This window comes from Zosterops lateralis (genome assembly GCF_965231275.1).
Source record: "Zosterops lateralis genome assembly, chromosome: Z".
In the NCBI taxonomy this organism is placed as follows: Eukaryota; Metazoa; Chordata; class Aves; order Passeriformes; family Zosteropidae; genus Zosterops; species Zosterops lateralis.
This window is the reverse complement of record NC_139800.1, coordinates 5,149,993-5,160,410: the sequence shown is the minus strand read 5'-3', so window position 1 is coordinate 5,160,410 and position 10,418 is coordinate 5,149,993. Positions and strand designations below refer to the sequence as shown.

Below are 10,418 nucleotides of genomic sequence, written 5' to 3'. Positions count from 1 at the left end.
GGGCGGGGAGGCCGCACTTCCGGCGGTGGCGGAGCGCTGAGGGCCGAGGTGAGGCCGGGCCCGGGCGGTGCGGGCGTCCCGCCCTCGGGGCTCCCCTCACGGGCCTCTCCTCACGGGCTGTCTCCGGGGACAGAGCACGGCTACACGCCCCGCCCGCGGCTTCCCGCGCTTGCTCTGATTCTGCCGGTAATTTTCATTAATTTATTGTTATTTTAATAATAAATCAGTAAATGTGTTTTACTCGGGTTGCGAAAGGTATAAAGGAGCTTGAAGTCGCTTTAAGTTATCCCTCAGTTCTAATGTTTCTTTGTTTGGGAAACAAAGTCATCTTATAGTTTGTTCCTGGCGTGGTACAAACCTAATTAATTGTATTATTGTATGGGGTTTGTTTTTTTTTTTTTTCGTAACTAGGCAGATATTCTGAAGCGTCATTTCAGGTGGATGAATTAATAATGGGATTTGGGTTAAACATCCAGGTGCTGAAACATAAACGGAGATTTTGGTCACTGACTTGTGACAGCAACAAAGTTGACATTTCGCCAGCGTTTTGGCTGACAAAACCAAATGCTTAAATAAAGTTTGATGTGGTGTATTTTTTACATTGTTTTACCACAGCGTTCTCAACCTGTCTTACACCTTTTCACTCGCAGGCTGCCCAGAAAATTTGATTTGGCTGGCCAGAATTTCTCTCCGTGGCTGCAAAACAATGAGACACCTTTTTGAATGAAACTTTTCCGGGACTGAGACCATGGCATCTTCAGCAAACCTGGACGTGGGGGCGCAGCTGATCGTGGAGGAATGCAGCAGCAGCTACAGCCTCCCCCCGATGCCCGACATCAAAGTGGAGCATCAGCTGGAGCCCGGCGCGGAGGAGGGGCCGGCCCCCAGTGTGGCCATGGGCATGAAGTTCATCCTGCCCAACAGGTTCGACATGAACGTCTGCTCGCGGTTTGTCAAGTCCCTCAACGAGGAGGACAGTAAAAACATCCAGGATCAAGTCAATTCCGACCTCGAAGTGGCTTCTGTGCTATTTAAAGGTTGAATTTATGGTATAAAGTGGTTTGTCTGTGGGGTGTGTTGTGCTGTTGAGTTGTTATTTAAAGAAAAAAAAAAGGTTCTTCATATGTGCGTTTATCAGTTTTCTAAGATGTGTTCATGTAATGTTTTTATTATATTTATATATTATATTTATATATAAATATATACATATATTTATATATTATATATTATAATATATAAATATATATATTATATATAGTATATATAATGTTTCATTATATATTGTATAATATATAATCTTTTTATGTTTGCTTTTTATTATTTATTATATTCATATATAGTTATTATTTTATATTATAATATTGATATAAAGATAATATTATTATAAAATATTTTTATAATTTTATATTGTTATTTTATTAATTATATTTATTATTATTTATTTTAAGTATTATTTATATGTTGTTTATGTATTATTTTTTGTTTATTACATTATTTATATCTTATTTAATTATTATATTTATGTTTTATTATATTAATGGATTAATAATGTACATTTTTTCTCCAATATTAATTTTCTCCAAAAAAATTTTTTATACATTTTAAATATTTATATTAACTGAAAAATCAATGGCACAAAAAACCTCTTAAGGTAGTAAAAGCTGATGCTAACTAGGAAAACAAGCTGCATCTGTATGGCACATCCTACAGCAGTGTGCTTCTTCACAAAAAGCTGCTGAAAGCTCTGTGTGGACAGCTTCAGTAGCATTTAGCAACTTGTATCTTTTCACAAGGGGGTGAAGGATAACCTGGGCCCCCCGTGTTCTGTCACTGTGGCTGCACAAAGGCTCCACTCCCAGCAGTGGGTTTGCCACTGCAGCTTCAAATGCCTGAAAGCAGGTGCTGCTCCAGGTCTGGATCCCTGCAGCCTCTGCTGGGCAGCTCCACCAGGATTGATCCGTGATTTTCACTGCTGAGGATATTGATACTGAGCAAAATTAGCACTCCCATCTATTTTCTGTTAACAGCTGTGGTTCCTAGCACTTGCTGTCATATCTCGGACTCTCAGTACCTTTTCATGAGGTTCATGTGACCTGTTTCCTGTAACAAGTGCAAACACAGCTTTGAATTTTGATGGTTTCACTGACCTGTGTCCTTTGGCTGCAGTTCAGCCATTGTCATTTCCAATGTAGGTTTGTTTTTTTTTTTGTTCACCCCTAGTGCTCACCAGGCAGAGCTACAGGTCTGAGTGGCAGATTTACACCCGTCAGCGATAGGGTTGTTTTTCTGAGGTGATGTTTGTAAATCCCTTGGAAGTGGTCCTGCAAATCCAGGGACCACAGGGCAAAATCTGTGGTAAGACTCTTAATTCAGCACAGTCAGCTGTAGCTGTTTGATTGGCAAACAGAACATATTTTTGGGTTTTGTTACACTCTACTTCTTTTAATTAGTTCTCTCCCTGAATCTGTGCTTGCATTTATGACCACAAAGTTCTCTATGGTGTTAATTTAGTGTGTGTGTGTGTTAATTAGCTTCTGGTCATTAATTACTGGTGCACACTGGTGTCAAATCAATTAAGCCAATGTGGAGTTTAATCCTTCAATGTGTCTTTCCTGTATTTAATCTCAAAACCAAAAGCAACTTTCGAGAATTAGAAGCCAAGACAACATATAAATATATTCTGTAATAAAATGCCATTAGGCATAAGAGGAAACAAGCAAAGTTAGTATGGAGGAACACATCAGCAGTGAATGACTAACTGAATTATAAGCTGTCATTTTATGTCAGTTAGTGTGGAACCTCTCTTCCTGCTGGATAAGTATTCATCAGGCATTCCTAATGCTGTTAAAATTTTATCCTCGAGTGGGAAGAAAGTTAATTAAGGTTGTCTCCACTGGTGCAGTGGACTGGTCAGGGAGCAGGAAAGGCTGAGCAGTACCTGAGTGTGTCTGACCAGAGCTGCATCATGTTACTGCCTTGGACAGTGTCTACAAGAAGGTGACAAGTTAAGTAGAACCTTCTTAGATAATAAATCCATGCCAGGCTTGTTGAAAATTCTAGACAAAGTCTTACCTCATTCAGACAGTAACTTGTCTCTGAGTGACATTGTGTATACTGAACACTATATATTATACATGGCCACACTGAGCATGTGAGGTGGCACAGCTGTTTCATGCTAGAAATTAATGCAGCCCTTTATTCAGCTTTCACAATACACAGTGGGGAAAGCACATGCCACAAAGCTTTCTTAACGTGGATTTTAAAGGTCTTGTGATAACTGCTGCTTTACAGTTTGACTTAGAATTTATGGTTTCCTTTTAATGCTCTTATTAGTACTGAAATCCTCTCTGTTTTTTGTTCAATGTAGCTGAGTGCAACAGCCACACTTCTCCTTCCCCTGGAATCCAAGTAAGGCACGTTTATACTCCATCAACCACCAAGCATTTCTCACCAATAAAACAATCCACTACACTAACTAACAAACACAGGGGAAATGAAGTCTCTACAACACCTCTACTTGTAAACTGTAAGTATCCTTCTGCCTTACTATAGATAATTATTTTGTGGACTCTTGTGTTGATGCTTGACAGATTTATGCAAGGGTTTTTTATTCCTTTGGTGTTGTAATGAACTTTTAAGATAGGAAGAAAACACTGAAATAGTCTTGTCTAATTTCACATGGGTCCAACCATAAAATAGTCATCCACCTAATGTATGGAATTCATGGCTGAATTTTATTTTCCAGAAAGAAAAAGGAAAAAAAAAAAAAAAAAAAAGTAAAAGAAAAAAAAAAACCCTTACCTGTACTTTTTAAACCAAGAATTAGATTCTGAGTTGTAAGTTAATGTATTTCATGCCCATGTTTTCAGAACTTGTGCATCTTAAAATTTGATTATTGGTAAATGCTGCAAGATACTTAAAATGTAATGTAAATACAGAATACTGCAAGTGTCATGACTGTCACAGATCTTGAAAATCAAAGAAGCCTTGTTTCTGGTGAGGTTTTTTTCCTGATTTGTCAATCATTTCTTTTATAAATTAATTTGCTGTAATTTACTGTGTCAGTAAATTATTTTCTCTATAAATTAAAAGTCATTTTTTTTAAAGAAAAGTGCTACTTGCATGGAAAAAAATAATTGGCAGCTGCATTGTAGGCCACTGAACAAAATACCCCATCTTTCTGAACAGATAAACTTTCATGTAGTGGCTTGGTAGAGGACAGTGAACATTTACAATTAATGTAATCATTAGCTAATTTTGTTACTACATCATGTGGATAATTTATTACAGATAGCCTCCTGAGCACCTTTCAGGCCTGCTCCAAGTTATCAAAACCATGCACCCATGCAGTTTTCTGTGGGATTGGAGGTTGTTTCTTCATTATCTCTGAAATAACAAAAAAAAAAAAAAAAAAAATCCCACAATCTTTGTTTTCCCCTCTGTATGTCAAGTTGTGTGTAGTTCTGTAATGTCTGATCTATTCCACGTTGTAGTGAGTGGGAGTCGCTCTAGAGGCTTTCTTTGTTGAGTAGCAGGACAGATCTTCTGGTGATTCAAGTGTGATTTTTAAACTAAACATCCTTAATTTATCAAAATTTGGTAAATGGGTCTTAAAGCAATCTTGGGTTGCCGAGCAAGCAGCAGCGAAGAGAGCTTGTTACTTTGTAAAGAGTCAGTGTGGAAAGTATTCTTGCTTTCAAGAATGACTGCTGCATTGTTTATAAATCACCTTGATCTGTGAAACTCTTTGGAAAATTTTCAGTTTTTAATCACGATTTAAGTTCAGAGCATAAGGTGAAATCATCTGCACTCTGGATTCCAAGTTCTGTACTGCTGAAGCCAATGGACGTGTTATGCTCAGCTCCAAACAGAGCAGAATGAAAACTGGTGGATGTAACATGTGCTTTTGCTTCCTTTTTTGCAGCTCTGTCAGTCCATCAGCTGGCTGCTCAGGGAGAAATGTTGTACCTGGCTACACGTATTGAACAAGGTGAGACAGGTTTAAATGCCTTCCTTTTTCCTTTGGGCCATTTATATGCTCTTGTGTTTGACCTCTTCCTCAAAGCTATAAAGTCCTCAGTTCTGGTACAGATTGGAGGACATTTGAGGTATCTGCTCTTTGCAGATGTGGACTGTTGTTTTGTATCAGTCTATTACTCACTGTATGATTTGCATTTTAAATTAAAACACTAATGTTAATAGAAGTAGGTAAATCCCTTCCTCTCCCTGATCTTTTCCTATATAGGTAATCCATGGAACTAAGAAAGGAATATGTTCTGTCACAGCAGTTTATTTTATTTTGTTTTATTTTATTTTATTTTATTTTATTTTATTTTATTTTATTTTATTTTATTTTATTTTATTTTATTTTATTTTATTTTATTTTACTTTATTTTATTTTATATTTATTTTTGTAGTTTAAAACACACTTCTGTTAATGGTGGTTTTGCAATTCTGTTTAATCCATCAGCATAAAGACCTGCATGTCACTAATTTAAGTCATGGCCCACACCTGCAGTGTAATAGTACTAAATATTCTGAATAGTGTGGCATTTGTATGTCCATAATACATGGACAAAATTTCAGCTCTACCAAACATGCTTACGAATTTAGTAACATTAATAATAGTAAAATTAATTGTATATTTTTACTGCACTCATAGTAATCACCCATGCTTTCAGTGCATCCTTGTTGAAATGTTTACTGGAAAACAGATAATGAGTCACTGAGTCTAAATACTTTGTAGTGAGCCATGTATATGAAAAGCAAATCAATCCTGGAGTGTTGGTGGCAGTTAAAAATGCTTATTTTGGTGCTGTGATAAGCATGGGACTTTTAAAGTACTTAGATATTAAAAAAAAGATCTAGCTGAAATATTTGTTGTTAAAGTAAGTTGTTAAAGCCAGTTGTTAAAGTAAGTTCTTTTTTTCTTCTTCCAGCTGCAGATTGTGTAGACCTTAATTGTTTTCACAGACCATCTTATTGATTTCATGAACTTCATGGAGAGTGGAGTTGTTTTATGTATATTGCTCTACAAGTTCATTCTTTAAAAAATTGTGTGGCCCACTCTATTGAAAAAAACACAGTCTGCAGTGTAATACAGGATGCACCTTTTTATTTTTCAGACATCCTTTATCTTCTTTATAAAGGTGAAGCCCAGGCAACTTGTAGTATTTCTGAGTAAAAATGAGTAATTCTGAGTAAAAATGAGTTTGATTTATAGAGCCTAAAAACTTAAACTTTAAAACATTAAACTAAAGGCTGAAATTTTACTTTGGTGAGTTGGATGTGTTTTTCTTTCTTGGGCAGAGAAATATCACCACCACTGGGACAAAATTTGTTTTTAAAGTTGAGAATGACTTTTAGGTCATACTGGTTCCTGTTGAATGAATGTTACCATCAACACATTTCACCAGCTGATACAGTGCATTGTGAAAAGGATTACTAAGTTATATATTTTTCTCTGAACAGAAAATTTAATCAATCATAAGGATGAAGAAGGATTTACTCCTCTGATGTGGGCTGCAGCTCATGGGCAGATAGCAGTAGTGGAATTTCTCCTCCAGAACGTAAGGAAAAAAAAAGATCACGATTGATTTTAAATTAATTTACTCTTTAGTTTGTTTTGCCTTCCTAAGTTTGTCAATGCTGCTACAAGCTTAAAAGTTTTAAAGTTAAGGTCTATGTAAAGCCTGAAATTTGCTTTTTTTTTCAATGGATACTTTATTTCAGGGTGCAGATCCTCAGATTCTGGGGAAGGGGCGAGAAAGTGCCCTCTCACTGGCCTGCAGTAAAGGATACACAGATATTGTCAAAATGCTGCTGGACTGTGGAGTTGATGTCAATGAGTATGACTGGGTAAGACTCTACCTTAAATTTTGTCAGAGGGTGCTTTGGTCAGAAAATTGTAGCAGGACGTAGCACTGGCCTGAGTTTAAAAATTGTTCTGCCTCTTCTGAAACCCTGAGAGTTTCAAAACTTCCATAGGATAGGAGAAGTTGATGCAACTAGTTCTGACTTCTTGGTAGAAAGAGAATGAGACAAATGCTGACTTCTTGCAGAAGTGAGTTCTTAGCATTTGAACAGCAGACAAAAAGGATGAAAGTTGTGAAGATCTAAAACAGAACCTCATTTCTATAAAACCTAGGGAATCTATTGCTGGTACATGGAAGCATATTTGTGTGTTAACTGATTAATTAAGTGTCTGCTTAATTAAGTGTCTGGGGCATTTCTCTGCTCTTGCAGAATGGAGGCACACCCTTGCTGTATGCAGTACATGGGAACCATGTGAAATGTGTAAAAATTCTTCTCGGTAAGCAAACTGTCCAAATCAAATTATCAGTAATAACGTATTCATCATTCAGTTCCCATTGTCAGAAATACAAGGTTTTATTCCTGTTTTACATAGAAAATGGTGCTGATCCAACTGTTGAAACAGATGCTGGCTATAATTCCATGGATTTGGCTGTAGCCTTGGGCTATCGGAGTGGTGAGTATTGCAGATGTTAACCCTTTTAAAAAAAAATGTTTAATTTTTACAGCTCCTCATCTGTGTAGCTGCTGTAATGGCCTAGTAGAGGTTTTGTAGCTCTTGACATGTTACCTGTCCTACAAGTCTTAATAATCCTCAATGCATCAGGCTAAAATGGGTAGGAGCTTCCATCCTTGTTTCAGAAAGTCAGGTACTTAATAAGAAAATGTCACTGACCTGGATCTGTATCACTGGACACAAATAATGGTGTTTAGGGCTGATGCAGCCATGACAAGGGCTCAGACAAAGGGAGCTGAGCTGCTCCCTCACCCTGTAAAAAGGGGTGTGTTACTGGACAGTGGTAAGAGGCCTGCAACCCTCCTGAACCCCTCCACTCTACTTGACTGGCATGATGTCATGTAGTTTGCAAAGCCTTTTTCAGTAAGATCAGTTCCAGCTCTAGTTTGTCTTGGACGCAGACAGTAATCATGAATTATACTGTCTGACTTTGCTATGGAAACCAGAAGCAAAGAAGGGGTGCCTTGTTGGTTTTTTCCTTCATGCTGCTACATTTTGAAAGCTGTGAAATGTCTGTCATTACAGAAAGGAATGGAATCAAAAAGTAAGCCCAGGACTGTATGTGTAGCTTCTCTAAGCAGAGTCCTGTGCTTATGAATGAGCCAGTGTCATGGTTTAACCCCAGAACAGCCACTCACTCACTTCCCCACCAGACAGATCAGGGAGAGAATCAGAAGGGTCAAAGCTGGAGAACTTGTGGGCTCAGAAAGAGACAGTTTAATAGGGAAGGCAAAGGCTGTGCACACAGGCAAAACAAACCAAGGAATTAATCCAGTGCTTCCCGTGAGCAGGCAGGTGGTCAGGTCCAGGAGAGCCAGGCCCCATCATGCCCAGCTTACTTGGTTGCTTGGGTAATGGTTACTTGGGAAGACAAATGTCATCACCACAAATGTTCTCCCCTTTCTTGCTTCTTTCCCCCACTTTATACACTGAGCTGGTGCCACATGGTCCCTTTGGTCAGCTGGGGTCACCTGTCCTGGCTGTGTCTCCCCCCAGGCACCCCCAGTCCCCTCCCCAGTGTGGCAGCACCAAAAGCAGAAAAGCCTTGGCTCTGTGCAAGCCCTGCCCAGCAGTGACGGAAACATCTCTGTGTTATCAACCCTGAGTTCAGCACAAATCCAAAACACAGCCCCATGCCAGCCACTGAGAAGAAAATTAACTCTACCCCAGCTGAAACCAGCACAGCACAACTTCACAGGGGCCTACACAGAAGACTGCTTCAAGAGCTCAATCTCAAAGTTTCATAGAAGTTTCTAAGAAATGTTTTTGACAACTTTCTGTTTGTAGGCTGATGTTTATTGCTTTCCATGTGCTATCAGCCTATTCAAACCAGAGAACTGATGACGACCCCCAAAAACATTGTTTGCCTAACTGGGTGTATTGTTTTTGCATTATACAAGGCTTTTCTTTTCTGAAGGAATGCTGACTTTAGTCACAGAGTGAATTTTTACACGTCTGGTTTTTATTAAATTACTGCACAGGACAAGCAGGTATCTGCCAGAAAAAAAGTATAACCCTAAAAATAACCAAAAAATCAACACTAATTAACCTCATCTCTTTCTCTGCTTTAGTTCAGCAGGTTATTGAGTCTCATTTACTGAAGCTACTTCAAAATATCAAGGAATAATGTTTGACTCTTCTGCAGATGCCACATCTTGGCTTGGGGATTTGAAATGCTGTTTAGCTCCAATCGGTGACAAGAGTTGGTTGTTTTGTAACTTACCTCAGTGCAATTATTTGCTGGTTTTAGTTAAGCTTTTTAGTGTTCTTCCTCTTATTTCACTGTTGTTGATACAAATGTGCTGTATCATCCTTTTCTTAAATATATTTTATATAATTTTAGAAGAGTCAGTTGTTGTGCATGAAAAGCTTTGTAAATAAACCCAGTTTTGACCATCTAAATGTTTACACTGAGTGCAGTGGGTGGCACTGTGCCAAGTGTCCTACTTTATCACATCATTGATACTTATTCACAGGAAGAAATGTGTTTAGATATTGAGGGGATATTGAGGGGTATCACCACAGATGATAGATACCTGTTTTGTAAATAATAACCAAAATGTGTGCTGTGTGTGAAGTTTTTGAGATCCCCAGTTAATATTTATCCTGGCTGGAGCCCCAGAACAGGGTTAATTTTTGCAATAGTGAGGAGGGGGCTAGGACCCAGAGGTTATTATTCTGTATCAGCTCCCCTCATTGCTGAGAGGAGGAGGAGGTCCCTTCCAGGGAGAAGGAGTTCCTTCCAGTCAGGGTGGACGGGTTGCAGTGGCGTCAGTGGAACTCTGCAGTGGCCATTTTTGTATGTGAATCACTCTCTGTTTTGTACATTGATGCTATTAATGTTTGTTTTCTTACCTCATTGCTGTTAACAGTAAATTTTTATTAGCTCAACCTGTGATCTTTACCTTTTTTGCCTCGAATTCCCCTTTCCATCTCTCCCCAGGCGAAAGCACAGTGGGAGTGGGCAAGCAAGCAAGTGGCAGCAGTGTGGTTTGAAGCATCTCAGTGAGAGCACTAAACTGGGCAGTACCATCCCTAAACAGCAGCAGTCTTGTTTGGCACCCACTATGGGACAGGAAGGATTGAGATTACAGATAAAAACCAGAGGGGATTGGAAACAAATTTGACTTAAGCATTTGATGTATTAGGTAGGGAGCCACCGGTCACAGTGTTGCTTCATCTGTTGGCTTGCGTGTTGTACCTAACCCTTCATATATTCCTGTATGTGCTCCTCCTGATGCTATTTTTCAGAGGAGGGAGAGGGATCAGGATTGTTCTGTAGCTGTACTGTGTGACATCATTTTATGGCATGACAACATCAAGGGCAGTGAAGGCCATTTGGGGTATGTATTCAGTGCTGCTCTACTAC

At 38.7% G+C, this 10,418-nt stretch overlaps 1 protein-coding gene across 2 annotated transcripts; it reads left to right on the top strand.

Moving 5' to 3' along the window:
- ANKRA2 (ankyrin repeat family A member 2) lies at positions 1–9,950 on the top strand. 2 transcript variants are annotated; one of them, XM_083883549.1, is made up of 9 exons: positions 1–48; positions 651–1,037; positions 3,368–3,526; positions 4,925–4,990; positions 6,472–6,569; positions 6,733–6,858; positions 7,246–7,312; positions 7,409–7,489; positions 9,121–9,950. In XM_083883549.1, the coding sequence occupies exons 2-9, from the start codon at positions 749–751 to the stop codon at positions 9,174–9,176; spliced, it is 942 nt and encodes a 313-aa protein (XP_083739675.1). In that variant the 5' UTR covers positions 1–48; positions 651–748; the 3' UTR covers positions 9,177–9,950. The 2 variants fall into 2 exon arrangements, with proteins under 2 accessions (XP_083739675.1, XP_083739674.1); XM_083883548.1 differs by lacking the exon at positions 1–48 and adding an exon at positions 70–186.
- Positions 9,951–10,418: the final 468 nt, after the last annotated feature.